Here is an 18982-nt window from a genome sequence, read left to right as displayed (position 1 = left end):
ACTGTTCCTTGTTCATAACACAGTGCCTATTCTTTTGAGATGGCTTCTTGAACTTTCTTTATTATGCTCTTTGGCTGGTAAGTTGGAAATACCTGCTGGATTTGGTCTGTTATGTTTTATTTGCTTAGTTTTTTTAATAACAGGATCATACTGTTTCTTGACCATCTTCAGCTTTTCTTCTTAAGAGGGCCACCTTTTAAGATTATTTAAGTAAGCATTCAATGAAGCTGTTGAGATAGTCTAATGTTTTTGATGACAAGAATGTGCGACGTTGGATTCCAACCTTCTCACTCATTTTACACGCGTACACTTACTTGGTATGCACAGCCGATCTTCTTCTCTGGATAGCCGGCTATGTCAGTCTCCAAAAACTTCTTCTCTGAAGAATGATGCTAGTTAAAGGAATATATATGACTCTCTCTCTCTCTCTCTCTCTCTCTCTCTCTCTCTCTCTCTCTCTCTTTGTGAAATAATTAGGTCCTCACAGAATACTTTCAACAACTATCAGTGTATTTGAACTTCCACAAAGAACAAAATTCACACTTCTCACATAAACAAGTGTCATTTTACATTAGAAACAATTAAGTTACATTTACAACAGAGTTGGCTAGATAACCACGACTCTGTTAATACAGGAATCATACACATGTCTTGCCTCTAGCAAGTTCAAGTTAAAAGTTACTAAAAATCTTTTTCCGCTCAATTGTTCTTTCGCGTGGTTCATGGTGTGGGTTCCTGTAGTCATGTCCTAGTTCATGAACCACGGGCAACATATGAGTGGCCAAGTAAGTGGTCCTGACAGTCGGGATACCAGTTACTTTGGAATAAGGCTGGGCATCTCGGACATATTCTGAGTCGTGGTCACCTTTGTGCTCATACGGCAAAGACTACCAAATCCACCGGTTAGTCCCTCAGCCGTTAGGGGTAAAACCCAATGGGACTCAAGGCAAGTAAGGCTAGCAACCTGCTTCCCTGGTACTTTAAATATGATGCTGGCAACAATCAGAGCAAAATGCCTCGGACCTTTGGAGGTGACGGAGTCCCACCTCTAACTGACAAACCAGGGACTCCAAAGATACGACTTGGCAAACAAATGGTAATGAGATGGGGAGCTATTAATATCAATGGGGGCTACTCTGGGAAGAAGGTAGAGCTGGCAGAGGCTGCAAGTAAGATGGGGCTGGACGTTTTAGCTGTTAGTGACATTCGGGTAAGGGGTGAGAAAGAAGAGGAAGTGGGAGAATACAAGGTCTACCTGTCAAGAGTCAAAGCAGGAATAGCACAATGGGGTGTAGGGCTTTACATCAGGAAAGAAATGGAACCCAGCGTAGTTGCAATAAGGTATGTAAACGAACGACTGATGTGGATAGATTTGACAGTGTCTAGCAAGAAAATTAGGATTGTGTCAGTATATTCGCATTGTGAAGGGGCAGATCAAGATAAGATGGATAGTTTTTATGAGGCACTCAGTGATGTAGTTGTTAGAGTAAAGGACAAGGACAGTGTTCTGCTCATGGGTGATTTTAACGCCAGGATTGGAAATCGAACAGAAGGGTATGAAAAGGTTATGGGTAAATTTGGAGAGGATATGGAGGCCAACAGGAACGGGAAACAACTCTTGGATTTCTGTGCCAGTATGGGCTTAGTAATCACAAATTCCTTTTTCAAATATAAGAACATTCACCGGTATACTTGGGAAGGCAGGGGAACCAGATCTGTCATTGACTATATAATAACAGATCAGGAATTCAGGAAGGCTGTGAGGGACACACGTGTATTCAGGGGATTCTTTGATGACACTGATCATTATTTAATCTGCAGTGAAATTGGGATTGTGAGGCCGAAAGTGCAGGAGGTCAGGGCCATATGTAGGAGGATAAGAGTGGAGAAACTTCAGGATAAGGAAATCAGTCACAGGTACATAACAGCGATCTCAGAAAGGTACCAGTTAGTTGAATGTAGTCAATTACAGTCATTGGAAAAGGAATGGACAAGGTACAGGGACACAGTACTAGAAGTGGGTAAAGAATGTCTTGGTACAGTAGTGTGTAAAAGTAGGATGAAGCAAACAGCTTGGTGGAATGATACAGTCAAGGCAGCCTGTAAAAGGAAAAAGAAGGCGTATCAAAAATGGCTACATACCAGAACCCAGGTAGACAGAGAAAGTTATGTTGAAGAAAGAAACAAAGCCAAACAGATAATTGCAGCATCCAAGAAGAAATCGTGGGAAGACTTTGGAAACAGGTTGGAGACTATGGGTCACGCTGCTGGAAAACCATTCTGGAGTTAATTAGCAGTCTTCGAAAGGGAGGTAAGAAGGAAATGACAAGTATTTTGGACAGGTCAGGAAAACTGCTGGTGAATCCTGTGGATGCCTTGGATGGATGGAGGGAATATTTTGAAGAGTTGCTCAATGTAGGTGAAAATGCGATCAGTAATGTTTCAGATTTCGAGGTAGAATGGGATAGGAATGATGATGGAAATAGGATCACATTTGAGGAAGTGGAAAAAATGGTCAATAGATTGCAGTGCAATAAAGCGGCTGGGGTGGATGAAATTAAGTCGGAACTCATCAAATACAGCGGAATGTCAGGTCTTAAATGGCTACACAGGATAATTGAAATGGCCTGGGAGTCGGGACAGGTTCCATCAGACTGGACAAAAGCAGTAATCACACCAATCTTTAAACATGGAAACAGAAAAGATTGTAACAACTACAGAGGTATCTCTTTAATCAGCGTTGTGGGTAAAATCTTCTCAGGTATTGTTGAAAGGAAAGTGCGAGTATTAGTTGAGGACCAATTGGATGAAAATCGGTGTGGGTTTAGACCTCTTAGAGGTTGTCAGGACCGGATCTTTAGCTTACGGCAAATAATGGAGAAGTGTTATGAGTGGAACAGGGAATTGTATCTATGCTTTATAGATCTAGAAAAGGCATATGACCGGGTTCCTAGGAGGAAGTTATTGTCTGTTCTACAAGATTATGGAATAGGAGGCAAACTTTTGCAAGCAATTAAAGGTCTTTACATGGATAGTCAGGCAGCAGTTAGAGTTGACGGTAAATTGAGTTGATGGTTCAGAGTAGTTTCAGGGGTAAGACAAGGCAACAACCTGTCTCCACTGTTGTTCATATTATTTATGGATCATATGTTGAAAACAATAGACTGGCTGGGTGAGATTAAGATACGTGAACACAAAATAAGCAGTCTTGCATATGCGGATGACTTAGTTGTGATGGCAGATTCGATTGAAAGTTTGCAAAGTAATATTTCAGAGCTAGATCAGAAATGTAAGGACTATGGTATGAAGATTAGCATCTCCAAAACGAAAGTAATGTCAGTGGGAAAGAAATATAAACGGATTGAGTGCCAAATAGGAGGAACAAAGTTAGAACAGGTGGACGGTTTCAAGTACTTAGGACGCATATTCTCACAGGATGGTAACATAGTGAAAGAACTGGAAGCGAGGTGTAGCAAAGCTAATGCAGTGAGCGCTCAGCTACGATCTACTTTCTTCTGCAAGAAGGAAGTCAGTACCAAGACTAAGTTATCTGTGCACCGTTCAATCTTTCGACCAACTTTGTTGTACGGGAGCGAAAGCTGGGTGGATTCAGGTTACCTTATCAACAAGGTTGAGGTTACGGATATGAAAGTAGCTAGGATGATTGCAGATACTAGTAGATGGGAACAATGGCAGGAGGGTGTCCACAATGAGGAAATCAAAGAAAAACTGGGAATGAACGCTATAGATGTAGCAGTCAGGGTGAACAGGCTTAGATGGTGGGGTCATGTTACACGCATGGGAGAAGCAAGGTTACCCAAGAGACTCATGGATTCAGCAGTAGAGGGTAGGAGGAGTCGGGGCAGACTGAGGAGAAGGTACCTGGGTTCGGTTAAGAATGATTTTGAAGTAATAGGTTTAACATCAGAAGAGGCACCAATGTTAGCACTGAATAGGGGATCATGGAGGAACTGTATAAGGGGGGCTATGCTCCAGACTGAATGCTGAAAGGCATAATCAGTCTTAGATGATGATGATGATGATGATCTTTTGTCACTAACAATAGTCACAGCTATAAAACAGTATGGAATAACACAGAAGTTCCTTGAGTCTGCCGTGTTCTTTCATGAAACTTCCATTGCGCGACTGGCAATCACTTGTCAGCGCCGTTTGACCACTGTGTCTACAGTCTTCTTACTACACAATTCGGACCTGTGCGCGCGCACACACACACACACACACACACACACACACACACACACACACACACACAGACACACACAGACAGGCGACGCGCAGTAGATAGGCTCTCTCACACTTATGCTTAAAATATTGTGTGTTTTCTAGATGGTCAAAGGCCAAGTGGTTCTAGAATTTAAGCGGAAATTCTTGAAATACTACAGTATGACACTACTGTGGTATTAAAAATTGTATTTGTTACTGTTACAACAAATGGCAGCTCAGAAACTGGCTGAGTAGTTTGTTTACGGTGAGAATGAAAGGAAACAGTGTTATGCGAAAGTCAAAATTTCACTTGAAGGTTTTCATTGGATAATTTTTTATGATTTTCGTATTGGCCTACCTCAACACTAATACCTCATCATGTTGTTCAGCTTTTGGTAGCCAGTCATCTGCAGAAAATACTGTTAATAATTTGGTTGCAAAATTGTGTTGTACTGAGTTTCCATCAGTGATGAGTTTTGTGGGGATGGTCCAAAATAGATAGTTGTTCCAAGAAAATATCGATGCTTTGTACAACTCAATTGTAAATTGTAAAGTGACCGGCTTGTGACTTACTGTGAGATAGATGTATCCAAAGTCATACTGAAAACAGCAGTACTTTTGATTTTACATGATCATTTAGTAGTGAAAACAATCTGTTTCCAATCGATTCTGCATAATTTGAACATAGCTCAAAACCTTCGCATCAAATGGCCTAAGGAAATGTTCAAAAAATTCGGCAAAGGAAATTACGAAGTAACAGGATATTAAACTTTAATACATTTGTACAAGCCAGAAACTAACCAGCAATCAGTTTTTCGGATATTCCAATATATATCAAAACCAGCAAATTTGGTTTGTGTAACAAAATTATTATTTCTTTCTTCAGTTAGACTGGGTAACACCACAGTGTCTTCAGAGGATCGAAGAACATTCAGTGGAGAATGGTTATAACAATTTGTTTGCCATGAGACATTGATGAAATTGGGAAAACCACCAAGAATGGCACATCGTTCATCATTGTAGTGCCATCTGTTACATAGCACAGAAGAATTGATTTGGCAAAGGACAATGCTGAATTTAGTCTCATTGCATGTATTCATGTGATTTATCACCTGACTTTTTTTTCCCTATAATATCGAACAAAAAGTATATGGATGATGACTTTAGTCACCTCAGGAAGCTACAGAGTTCTTAAAAAATGACTGTGCTTTGAGTTACTAACATCAAAGTAGAAAAAATGTTCCATAATGTGAAAGTGATAAGTTTTAAAAGAGAATATTTTGAGAAATGAATTAGTTGTGTATAGAATTTTTCTCTGTTGTTGTCTTTGTTAAATGTTAAAAAGCAGGCCTTGTGTGTTCCTCACATGACTTTAATTTTATTGTTGGGAGCATTAATCTGACATTGTATGAAGAAGGTATGATTTTTTAATAACACTTTTATTATAGAGCAGAACTGTAATCCATGTCACTGTTTGTCTCAGTACTATTCTGTTCCTTATAATACTTATTTAGCAGTCATATTTTCATGTTTAAGAAAAAAGTTTGCCAGTTCACTGATGAAAAACGTCTTCCTTAGGTTGTGATTTTATGTCAGAATAAAAATGGAATCACATGTTCCTAGAAAACGTAAACAGAGCCTATCACTGACCAGAAGGCTGGAGAAATGCCCACGTGTTGGAGAAAATAACCCTCAAGAAATTTTTTGTGTGGACAGTGACTGTGAAGTGGACGATGGTGACTGTGTTGTGGTGGCTGAAAAAATCACTATAAGGAGAGGAAGATGTCAAAATGCTGCTTGCCTATCACCTGAAGGAACTAAACTTCAGAAAGCTTCCAGGCGTGTTCAAGATTTTTATGGGCACTCATACAGGAAAGGCCGGGCATGGAAGATCTGTGATGTATGCCATTCAAGGGCTGAAGAACATTTAGGAGTAAGTTATGCATGGGAATTTATTATATGTTTACTATAGCTCATATAAATTGTTGTAGCAGTGTTTATATTACCATTATTACAGATTATTCTCAGTTTCTCTAAAGGAGCTAAAATATCTCTCAGATTTTTTTTTCATTTTTATTTATTTATTTTTTTTTTTTATTGAAACCCAAAATTTGATGCACAACTGAAGTTACCAGGACTTGAATTATATAATGTGTAAAATTAAAAAAAAAAAATTATATGGTTGGTTCTTTGTAAATTATTTAATCCTAAAGGCACCTGATACATTATTCTGTAGGATCTGCAGAAACTGAGAATTTTAGCTTAATGTAAGATCAAGCATTGTTACAAGAAGTACCAAACAGTCTATCTCATGTGGCAGTGTCTCTGTACACACTACAGTGTCAGATGAAGGACAGTAAACACTTTCGTTATTGTAATATATCATGTTGTTTTGTTTGAAGACATCCTAAATGTTCTGGTCTTATTTCTGTTCAGCTTTCTTGACACACCATCATGTAGAAAACATAACAACATCAGGTGAAGTTTCATTTAAGAATTGATTTGAGTGGGTGATTGATTGTGTGTGTGTGTGTGTGTGTGTGTGTGTGTGTGTGTGTGTGTGTGGTGGGGGGGGGGGGGGGGGTCTACATTCATTTTCATTCCACACAAGCTCTTATTAATTAAGGGCCATTATATTAACATCAGTATAGTCCTTTTAAATAAGTTTGATGGTGGTTACTGCTGCGCGCACCCACGTGAATATTCAGGGGTTCGTCAGAACTCAGGGTCTGCACAGTGTCAGTAGGCTGGCTGTCTACTGCATCTATGGGATCTAAAATAATAATTTGGTGTAATTAGAAACGTACAAAAAATAATTTTAAGGGTGCTCCACAGTTAATCAGTCATAGTGTGTAATAAAGAAAGTGGGGCACCATAAAGTAAATGAATTATCTGAGTCTAAAATTTCAGTGGAAATAGATTCCATTTTGTAATTACCATATTTTATTTGATATTGGAAATAATTTGTTGTTTGGTGTCGGAGTATTTTTCCCCCTCTTTTTATATTATGCCCTTGTTGCTGAATGTAATATTTGTTTAGTGGTCAAGTTTTGAGTGCACCAGTTTGCACAGTAATGCTTAAGTTCCAGTTAGCATTGTCACATGTACTTTGAAAAAATGTGAATTGCAGGTGAATGTCTGAATGCTGCAGTATATAGAAAATACATTTCAAAACCTGTGATCAGCTTCTTATATTTTGCTAAGTTTTGTTGACCATTAAATTTTATCTGTCCGTGTGGACCAGTTTCAGGCTTTATATGACCCGGGACAACCGTATATGACTCGGGACAACCGGGAGATCTGGGAAAAACCCAGGAATTTTTTCATCCGGGAGAAAACTGGGAAAAACCTGGGAATTTTTTAGAATTCCGGGAATTTTTCATTCTTTTAGTTTTCAGTTACATTTTTGTAATTTTGACTGGTAAGAACCGATGCTCTAAAAACAAAGAATATCCCTGTATCTCGCTACCGTAGAATATTATTGCAGCAATAAAACATGAATGAGAGGAAAAATAAAACTTAAGTTGCAAAGGAAATGCGCATATACGACAAAACACAGAACACATACAAGCATCTGCCAACAGCAAAATGTATCAACAAATTGCCTCCGATGAGCATGATATCACAGCTGTTTACCTTAGATTTGTTTGAGCAGTTGCGAACGCGCTCTTGCGCATGCACTGTTGAGTCGTGTATGAGTAGTACCTTCTCCCGCTTCTGGGTACAGAAGTGTGGCTGTTAGCTGTACGAGCAGCAGCAGCGAACAGCCAGATGCTACCCGGAAAAATTTTACTAGCTGCCGAAGCTGCCAAATGCACCCATGCACAAAAGGCCTGGATCTAGGGGGCGGGGGCATTTGATATTGGTACTTCCTGAATTATATTTTGTCGTGTTATAAGAAATGACTGTTTGTGCCAAAACAGTCTCATTAATTTGATGTATGCTACAATGGGTGCAATATTAGAAAGGCCTATTTCGTTTTATCTAGCAGACAGTGACAAAATAGACGTAATCAGATTGAGAAACCACAACAGTCGTGGGTACTATTTATATTAACAGCTTTTCAGTATTAGATAACGATATTTCGATTTTTCATGTAGCAAAACATTTGACGAACTTTGATGAGGTAATAGATTCTTTCGCAGAAAGGAAAGCACACCATGTACAGTTGTAGTTGTAGCAAGATAGAGAGAAAAAATAGCTAGGACCTAAGGATTGAAGAAATGTATACTGTCTTATGTGTTTCTTGCCTTTACTGTTTTTATGTATTCTATATTTAATTTTATGTCACACAAAACAGCAAGTTATTAGCTAGTAGGCAATAAAAGTGCAAATTTTCTGAAGAGTTATTGTTCTCCCGGTTACAAATCATGCCATTCAGAATTTATTGCGAGGTTTTTTTAAAGAGGGGTAGGATGTCAAAACCGTCCTGAATATAGTTTGATGGCATCCATTACAAAATATACACGTTTGAATTCCACAGAGCGAAATTCAGTGATGTGCAAAAGAATAATGCTGTGTGAAGGGGGATGATGCTGCACTTTGGTACACCTAAGACAAAATAACATGTCTTACATGTCCTCGTACATATATGTTTTATGTATCAGACTCTTCAGAAATATGTGTGCTACAAAAAGCACATATTTTTGAAAAGTCCTCTCTCAAACGCTTGCAAGAGGGGGTAGGGGTACTATCTAGTATTGCCCCAGTTTGGAAATATCGTAAATCCGTGCAGAGCAATCTGAGCTGTAGTGGGTAGGTGGGTCGTCCCCACCTGACCTGTGTTTACGGTTAGCAATTTTGCTGTTTGTCTTTGTTTACTGCTCTCGCGTCAAATAAAAACAGAATGGATTTATGTGGCCGGTAACTATCAAGTGAATTAAAATACATTCACATAATTTCGGAAGGCTAAAATGTGTTATTAGCATTAATCACCTTGCAGGACAATGAAGTTTTTTGTCCGTTTGCTACAGATATTTAGCTTTTATTAATCTTTTCTGCTGAGGTAGGCAATTTATTTGAAAGGAAGTGTTTAATTCGACACTATTGGCTAGTTTCAACTGTTCACAGCATTTCAAGTGCACGTTTTCAGTGTTATGCCATAATAAAGAACCAAACATGAGGAAATTTACATCCCGAAAAGCGTACTGAAAAGCCTACTTCATTGTCGAGGCCTACTTCATTGGGAATCTGGCCATATGAATGTGCATTTAAGCCAGATCGTGCATTTTAGTTTGGTTTACAAAATTCTGATGCTTTTGGAGTAGCCTCTGATGTCTTATTTCTTTTATGACTAAAATAAGATCTTTCAATGTTTTACACGTACGAACATACGGGCTTCTCACGTCATTGTAGCTGCGCAAGCCCAGTGATGCCTATCTCGTTCTCTGACAGCTGGAACAAACCTGTTTCTAACAGGTCGCAGGAAAATATTGCGAATGGTGGTTTGAGAAGCGTTACTTTCAAAGTCAATTTCCTTTTACGCAATATGAACCATTTGTGAGAATTTCTTAAATCAGGGTGTTTGACTCTCATTTAAAAATCAACTCTTTGATGACAAGCCAATTAGAAGATTTTCGAGCCCAGAAGATCAGACATTTATGTCGTTATTAAAAATTTTACTGGCACATTTGTGTATGTAACACGCGCAAAAAAGATCAACATTATATGTGAATGCTTAGCTTCTCTTGCACCTTATTAATCTTTGAGACAAATATTATATGTGAAAGCTTTGCTGTTCTTGTAGCAACACTATGTATATTAATTTAAACCATAACTTTTCCTATTTGTGTGTTCGCGCAACTTGACAGTAATGTTGCTATTGGCTGACTGCATCACGTGTCCTATGCTCTGAATATCAACTGTCATCGGCTGGCGAGATCACGTGAGATGAGCTATGACTGGCTTACAAAGGAGCATCGCAATTTTGATTTCGATGTTTCAGAAAGCAACATGCGGTGTTTAGTGGCATTCTAATTTAAATAATACGAAAATATGCAGCTTACATGTTACTGCATATCAAAGATCTTTCCAAAACGTGTTTTTTCCCGTGAGTTTTGTTTTCTAAAGTGCTGGGAAATTCTACACCACTGTATAAAACCATAACCATTCAAAGGATTGGTAAGTTTTACAGTTCCGACGGAAAGTATACTGTCACATAACATGGAAAAAGTGTATTTTCACCCGGGAGAAAGTGTATCTTTAACTGGGAAATCCGGGAATTTTTTTGCCTTGTCCACGTATGCACCCTGAGTTTATTCACATGCATGTACTGGAGTCCTGTTAACAAAGTAGGCAGGCATGGGAAAATCAACTTACAATAAACGTGTTGTAAACTTTTGTAGCAGGTCAGGTTACTTTGAATTGTATCGCAAGGTCTTTGCCTTTTCCTAATGTAAGCACCTTCCTGTCACCATTGTTTTTTCTCGACAAGAGCTAAGTTTTACATGTGCTTTACCAAACTAAGAAGGAGAGGTCTCCAGAAGTGGGATCAGTTTTTTGAAACCACCTATACTATACTGCAGGTCAGGGTCCCAGGTATCACACCCTCACCTGTCCGATCTTATGGGCTCTCATTTGCAAGTAATTGTATTTCACATAAGGGACTAGAATGTGATGAATTGTAGCACCATATAGCATGGCAGCATAGTACGAGATGGAATCCGAAATTTTTGGGCCTGTTGCTGTCATCTGGAAAGTAGTAGTAGAAGATCTTTGCACCGCTAGGTGGCGAGAGCTACAGATCTGATGAGTCAGTGTGCAGAGTGGCATTCAGCTGGGAGGATGTGTTGCGTGTCCTCAGTGATTACTGTAATACTCTGTGTTGGGTGCATGTCGATTTTTCGATGGATCCGAGAACGGAACAGCGCGTGTGTATCAAATTCTGTGTGAATCTCGGGAAATGTACTACGGAGAACTTTGCAGTTATTCAGCAAGTGTTTGAGAGACAGAGCACGAGCCGTATGCGTGTGTCTGAGTGGCATGCTCGGTTCAGGGCCGGCCGTACAGACGTCGAAGATGATGCTTACACTGGAAGGCCCGTTAGCCATACTTCAACAATTGGTTTGTGCGGATCAACATCGAACCATTCAAGACCTTGTGGATGAAGTGGGTATTGGTTGTGGGACATGTCAACGAATGTTGACTGATGAATTGGGCATGCATCGTGTTGCCGCAAAATTTGTGTCAAGGATCTTGGCTGCTGATCAGAAGGTGGAGCATGTTGAAGTGTGCACGGACCTTCGTCAGACCTCATCTGATGATCCAACCTTCTTGTCACAGGTTATCACCAGCGACGAGAGCTGGATTTATGGTTGTGACCCAGAGACAAAGTAACAGTCGTCCCAGTGGAAGAGCCCGGGCTCTACATGACCCAAAAAAGCAAGACAGGTGAAGAGCAAAGTGAAGAGTATGATCATCATTTTCTTTGATGCCAAGGGAATTGTGCACAAAGAATTCATCTCAGTCAACCAAACAGTGAATTCCACGTACAACTGTAACGTTTTGCGACAGCTCCGTGAAAACGTGCGGTGATGATGGCCCGAACTTTGATGATGTCAAGGGAACTGACTGCTGTATGACGACAACGCGCCGTGTCATATGTCCTTGCTCAGCAGGACCTTTTTGGCAAACAATGTGGTTATACCCCACCCACCGTATTCGCCAGATTTGGCATCTTGCAATTTCATGCTATTCCCAAAACTAAAACTCAAGTTGAAAGGCTGTCGGTTCGACATGCTAGAGCACTCTAGAAGCATCACTGGCGGTGATAAACACCATCAAAGATCAGGACTTCTAGAAAACGTTTGACCAGTGTCATAAGCACTGGGACCAGTGTGTACACGCAGATGGGAACTACTTCGAGGGTGATGGTGATCACTAAATGTTTGTGTGACAAATGCCGTCCAAAAAAATGTACATCAAATAACAAAAAATACATTTTTGACACTGTTACACAATCAATATAAATGATGGTTTCATCTTTTGTTTTTAACCGATATATTGGAATTTTCAAATGTTTAGGTATCATGATAAAAGTAATCAAATTCACATGTGGATAGATTATAAATAGAAAAACATAATAAAAACTGAGAGCAAATCAGAAGTTGAATATTATAATTAAAATGATATAACAAAAGTTTAGAAATTAAAAAAAAAAAAATACATTTAAGTCAATTAATTGAATAAAGTTAATGATCAAAGTAATGTCGATGAAGATTTCAAAATATAAAGTTTCAAACTGCCTTACAAGATTTGAACTTACAACCTTTCACATGTGAGAAACACACTTTTAACCATTACCATTCTCTAAAATACACCTATTTTTAAGGTTCTTAAACCGTCACCTGAAATTCAAAAATTTTTTTTCACGATTACTTGCAAACGAGGGGCTCACTAGGGTGAGTGGCTGCACAGTGTGAAACTGTGGACCCTTACCTACTTCACAGTATACACGGTTTCAAAAACTCCATCCCACTGCGGAGAACTACCCTTGTAAGTAGTTGTATTCTGTTCTGTATATGACATAATTAATTTGGATGATGCATTAGCCAGTTCATTTTCAACTGGTCATCCACCACTCTATTTTTAATGCTTATTGGTGCTTTAATTGAATATTATTTTTGTGCCCATCAGTCAGATATATAAGAAACAGCATGTGGACTCCACGTAGATAATGAATGAAATACACTAATTATTTAGTTTTAGAAGCTATTTTACATCCAACAGTTTTTTGTATCCTGCCTGGAAGGCGGCGTGTGGGTAGTAGCAGCAGGAAAAGGTAAAACACGTCGGTACTGCAAATACAGTTAAAGCACCTTACTACAAAATTATGAGGCAGAATATAAAGTATTTTGTGCAGTCAAAACACTCAGAAGAACTCACCACTATCTTAGGTTTCTGAACTATTAGTTCTGTCCTCTGTAGGAGAGCAGATTAGGTTGGTGAAGATTGAAAGAAAAGGGCAAATCATGGATCTAAGTGACTTGCCAGCTCCTTTTTAACCTTCCCTGTATCTGCTCCTCTCCTCCTACCTAAGGAAGAAATTAAGCCTCGATTGGGCATGCTGTTTTTCGTAACACAAGTGGGCCCCTGGCGTACTTCGTATACATGTCAAGAACGTGTCTTTATGTTACAAAGGTAATCATGTATGAGCAAAATCACAGTTTAATCTCAATTTAATTAAACAGTGGTTAAACAAACATACATAACATGAGCTAAAGCACTGGATAATTAAGTAATAATAAAATAAACTTTCATTACATCAATCTTTTGTGGCGGCAAGTCTTACCCCACAGTAATGCCCCACTTGAAGCATTAAACAGCGCATTTGCAGTAGATCTAGCCATCTGCATATTCGAGTACTCATTATCTCATAGACAACTGCCTTGTTGTGGGATTGTGCTGCTAGCTTGTAATCTGGGTCATTTTTGTGCACTGACCGTAAATTTTTTCTCACTTATCTAGCTGTTTATTTTATTTTGCTGACGCTCACTTACTTTCAATCTCTCTCCAGTACTGCTGTTTAGGCAGTGCTTTCAAAAAATGATGGCAGTTCATCAGCTGAGTGTACCTGTGGTATGAGATAAAATACATCCTCTGCACTCCAGCCATCTCTTCAAAGATTTGTGTTCATGGGAATCCATTGTGAAATACATGTTTAGACTTCGTAGCTACATATACACCAGAAAAAGACTTCCAAGTGTCAAGATATTTTAGTAAAAGTCCAGTGTGTGAGTCTACTCGGGATTTTATTGTTCGTATTCTTCAAAATTTTGAGCTTTTTAAAGCTATCTTTATGTATATATGTAATGTTGTTCATTATAGGATGTTGTTTACTAATAAAAATATTATTTTTTTGGGACATAATTTATAAAAAATCAATATGTTAAGGGGTTAATGTAATGTGGGGAAAGAGATCTATCCATATAATTGTTGCGGACAATAATTTTCAAACTACCAATTGATTAAGCTTATCAAGAGCTTACTGCTGGTTCTAAGATACAGTGATGGCGTACAGTCTAAGAGTTGTGTACAGTGTGACTGAGGGGATAATGGTTAGTGTAGTAATACTGTAACAGCAGTAGTAAATTGAGCAGAGGCATGGTGTGTGGTGGAGGAATCGAACAATATATAGAATAATTACAGTATTATAAGTGAATAGCAGAAGTTCTGGAATGACTCAAATTGAAAGTTCAAATTTTATTTCACTACTTGTTTTTGTAATATAATTTTATGTCAATATACTTCATAGATTTCCTCAGGTTTTATATTGGCTGTTAAAAACAGGACTTGTATGTTTATGGCCTTACATTTAAGCTCTTTTCCTTTTGAAATTTGGGTGCAATGTGTAACTACTGTGTGATATATTACAGAAATGCATGGAATAGTTATACTTTTAAAGGGCAGCTATTGTTACCAATATTCAGGAAAGTCATTTTTGTTTGGTGATACATGCATCTTTCTGCCAACAGAAATTGAAAAATAAATTTATTAACCGTGTGCCAATTGTGGGAGGTCAGTACCCATTTTATGGTGAAATGGTTGCGTTAGAAGAAGAAGATTCTACCGATGATGATGATGGTAAGTTAAATTAATATTGGTGTTACATTGTGTGTGCATAAATGCTTTATTAGCATCAATGCAGATTTATTTCTTTAAACCATCACAAATTATTTAAAACCTGTGGTACAGGAAATAGGGCAAATATACAACTTTTGGGGGAGGGGAGGGCGGTGGGGGAGGGGGGGGGGAGACGGACATGGAAGCACATTCATAAGGGGAGGAGGAAATGAAACTTCACAACTTAGATAGTATGTGATGTTATTTCAGTTATTACAAAGAACTTGACAGTACGAGTTAATTTCTCCATCCACTCAGGACTGGATGCATGCACAGATTCAGTTTGCAAGGCTTTACAAAGCTGTTGTACCCTCTCATGAAGCAAGGTGACCCACAATTGTTGTAATGGGTTCTTGGTACCCTAGATACTGGCACTGAGACAGAGTTAATGTTCGAGCTGGTCCCACATGTGTTCTATAGGGGAAAGATCTGGGGATCTTGCAGATCATCGAATATCTCAACACCACACAGGTAGTTCTTAGAGACACATGCCATGTATGGATGAGCATTCTCCTGTTAAAAAATAGTGTCACAATACTGCTACATGAGAGGTGATACGTGAGGCCGAAAGATGTCCATGACATAGCGTTTTACCGCCAGAGTTCCCTCAATCATGACTAGCTGTAGCCTGAAGTCATACTTAATGGTCCCTCATTCTGTGATGCTGGGAGTAATACTGCTGTGCTTTTCCCAAAACATTGGAAGAATGGGACCTCTCCCCGATAGCTGCCATACTCACTGATGAGTGTCATCTTGGCTAATGCAGAACTGTGATTCTTTTCCGAACACAATTTGATGCCATTCGTCAGCAGTCCAGCACAAATCCAAATGCAGCCATCTTTGTTGTGTTAATGACAGCCTATGCTTGGGACAGTAATACCGTATTCTGGCTGCTGCCAGTCTCTTGAGAAGGATCAGGATGATATAGAATGTTGCAGAGGATTGTTCTGGGAAGGGAGGTGCAGATGTGAAGGGGTTATGATGTGAAGGGTTTATGATGCGAAGGGTTTATGATGCATGTGGTGTACTATATGACAATCTTCCCTTGTGATTGTCAGACGTGGTCGACTGGAACCCAGACATCAAATGTACGTGCCATCACAGTCTCATGCAGTCCAACATTGGGCCTTGTAACACCCAGATGCCCCATAAATCTGGATATTGCACAGTTAAACCAGCTGACCAGATGGAGACCAATAATGAAGCCTCTTTCAAAATCTGTCGTGTGGTGATAATTTTGCCTCACAGAAGTACAGAGTATCTGCATTTCCTTTATAGTGACCACTGTACATCTGACACTCTTCATGACACTTGTATATTCTACGAATACTGGTAACAATGCTAAACATGAACAACACTAATTTACTCCCGTGATTGTTCTGCCTGTCAGAGAGAACTGCAACTCTTATCATTTGTACATACCTGTCAATGGTGTGCACATATACAAAGTTATATTGAGATCAATCCATGTCTCTTGGGTGATTCACTTTTTTTTCAGGCAGTGTATTTGGTGCTTTTACATTACTTGTACAGAGGCTGAGAATGAGCTCTGACATTTAAAATTCACGCAAGGGAACGTAGCCTTCATCATTTGCACTAACAATAAAAGTTAAATCTGGATTCTGGAAAAACGTGTGACTTGAGTTTATTCCTCTGTATTTACATTTCATACTTGCCTTGTCTTGTATGTATCTCTACTGATCGCTGTTTTATTTTACATTTCAACTCACACATGATGAAATATGTATTTATGTAATTAGCAAGCTATGCAAATGGATGCACAAATATGTAATTACATTTACCATAGAAAGTTAATCAGTAGATCACTGGATGTATCTTATGGGACAGTAAAGTTTATGAACAATGAATATGCAAGTGTGTGTGCTGTGACTCGCCGATCATTCAAAGTGCCGCTGCGCAATTACGTACGTCCTCTACGTGCGGCGCTGTCTGCCAGCCATGCAGCAGCTGCGCCACCTAAGCGGCCAGCCAAGCAGCGGCCGCTAGACTGATACTCAGTGCTTATTCGAACGCTAACGTGTTCACATGTCAACTTACTCTGTGACTTATATGTGTTGATGTGTCGTTCCTAAATATATGTGTTAAACTTGAAGTTCTAACAATTGGCGACGAGGTAGTGGATATTTCCTTTTCACCGTTGACTCACAGGGTTCCATGGCTACTGTCGAGCAACTCTTGCAAAATCTCCTTGGACAGCAAACGCTTCTAACAGCGGCGATTCGCGATTTCGTCGTGGCGTCAAATGCGGGGCGTTTCTCGTCGTTGGCTGTACCTCCTTTTCCTCCTTACAACGAGACGGCGGAAGACTGGTCTGATTATGAAAAAGTCTTCGACAGCACTTCTTGGCATTTCATGTCACGGACGAACAACCATGTAAGTCTCTGTTCCTTTCCTGGATTTCACCTCAAATGTATCGGTTGTTGTCACAATTGGCTCCTTTGAAGGATGATGCGTCTTTGTCCTTTGCTGAAATGTGCTCACTTCTGTCTGTCTATTTTCAAAAGCAAACGCATGTGGTAGCCTCTCGTGTTGCCTTTTATCGTTGTCAAAAACAACCAAATCAATCCTATCGCGCTAGGGCTGCTGAACTTCACGGCCTCAGTCGAAAGTGTCAATTTGTTACTGACGTTCACAAAGAATCCTATGCCGATTCCATGGTATGGGATGCTATTCTCCGGTCGGCGCCCGACAAAGAAGTTCGGCAACGTGCCCTTCAGTTGGCGAATCCGACTCTAGATGAAGTTCTCTCCATTGCGCAGTCTTTTGAAATTTCTCGCGCCGCTGGGGCGCAAATAGAAGTGTGGGGTGATGTTGGGGAAATACAACCTCTGTGCGCTGTTGACGACGCGTGTGGCGCGTCCCTGCCGGCCGACGTGGCCGCAGTGTGCTCCCACGCGCAGCCTCGGCCTAGCAGTAAACAACCCAGTAAGAAACTGCAGCAAAATCCCCGGCAACTTCCTTCATGTCCGCGGTGTTTTACGAAACATTCACGCGAGGATTTTCCCCAACGTTGGGCTGTGTGTCACAATTGCAAAAAGAAAGGTCATGTGTCTTCCGTTTGTAAATCCGACCGCATACATGATGTTCATGAACATGACGCTGATTCTGATTCTGTGTTGTCTGTCAATTGCACTTCTTCCCTTTCAGGGAAGTTATTCCTCACTGTCCAAATCCTTGGTAGAGATGTTCGCATGCAAGTGGATACCGGTTCTGCTGCCACTATAATTAATTCTCAGACGTATCTTCAGCTGGGTTCTCCACTCCTGTCCCCTGTCACTTGGCAATTACGGATGTACAATAAACGGAAGATTTCTCTCTTGGGACAGTTTAATGCTGTGGTATCTTACAAATCCGTCGTTCGCACTGTTCCCATACGAGGGCGGTTCAGAAAGTAACCTCCGATTGGTCACAGTGCGGGTTGTGGGGGGAGTAGTGACGCCATCTGTGCGTTCACGCACTCAACAGGTCAGTCGGCATCAAGCCGTGGTCGAGTGAACGTCGTACCTGCGCTAGTTTAGTTTTTGTGGCAGTTTGAAATGTGTGCTGCAATAGAAAGCCCCGCCAAATGTGAAGTGCGTGCCAGGTTTTTTACAGCCAAAGGATATTCTGCAGCAGCTATTCATCGTGAGCTTTGTGCCGTGTATGGACCAAGAGTTATGAGTGAAGGAGTTGTCTGTGAATGGGTACGTTTATTTAAAAGTGGACGAGAAAACGTTCATGATGAAGAGAGGAGTGGTAGGCCATCATTGGTGACTGACGAACTCTTTCAGACAGTTGATGCAAAAGTTCGTGAAAATCGACGTTTCTCAATGTTGGAGTTGTCTACTGGTTTTCCACAGATTTCTAAGACTCTCTTGTACGAGATAGTGGCAGCAAGATTGGGTTACCGTAAGTTCTGTGCACGATGGGTGCCCAAAATTCTTACCGACCACCACAAAACTCAAAGAATGGCCTCTGCATTAGACTTTCTGTCACGTTATGAGGACGAAGGAGAACCATTGTTAAACAGAATCGTGACCGGTGACGAAACCTGGATTAAGTACATGAACCCTGAGACAAAAGAACAATCAAAGATGTGGGCACATTCAAATTCGCCTACCAAACCAAGAAAAGCCTC

At 40.0% G+C, this 18982-nt stretch overlaps 1 protein-coding gene across 1 annotated transcript in view; it reads left to right on the top strand.

Annotated features, from left to right (window-relative positions):
- Positions 1-18982, top strand: part of LOC126418683 (uncharacterized) — a 412934-nt gene that overhangs the window by 63514 nt on the left and 330438 nt on the right. Inside the window, exons 4-5 of the mRNA XM_050085576.1 lie at positions 5803-6157; positions 14697-14805. Of these exons, the coding sequence (XP_049941533.1) occupies positions 5828-6157; positions 14697-14805 (439 nt within the window). The 5' untranslated portion in view covers positions 5803-5827. The remainder of the gene's footprint in view (positions 1-5802; positions 6158-14696; positions 14806-18982) is intronic.

The sequence above is a fragment of the Schistocerca serialis genome, chromosome 9 (assembly GCF_023864345.2).
Source record: "Schistocerca serialis cubense isolate TAMUIC-IGC-003099 chromosome 9, iqSchSeri2.2, whole genome shotgun sequence".
NCBI classification, from domain to species: domain Eukaryota; kingdom Metazoa; phylum Arthropoda; class Insecta; order Orthoptera; family Acrididae; genus Schistocerca; species Schistocerca serialis.
The sequence above is the reverse complement of the archived record's forward strand: the minus strand, read 5'-3'. Positions and strand labels throughout refer to the sequence as shown.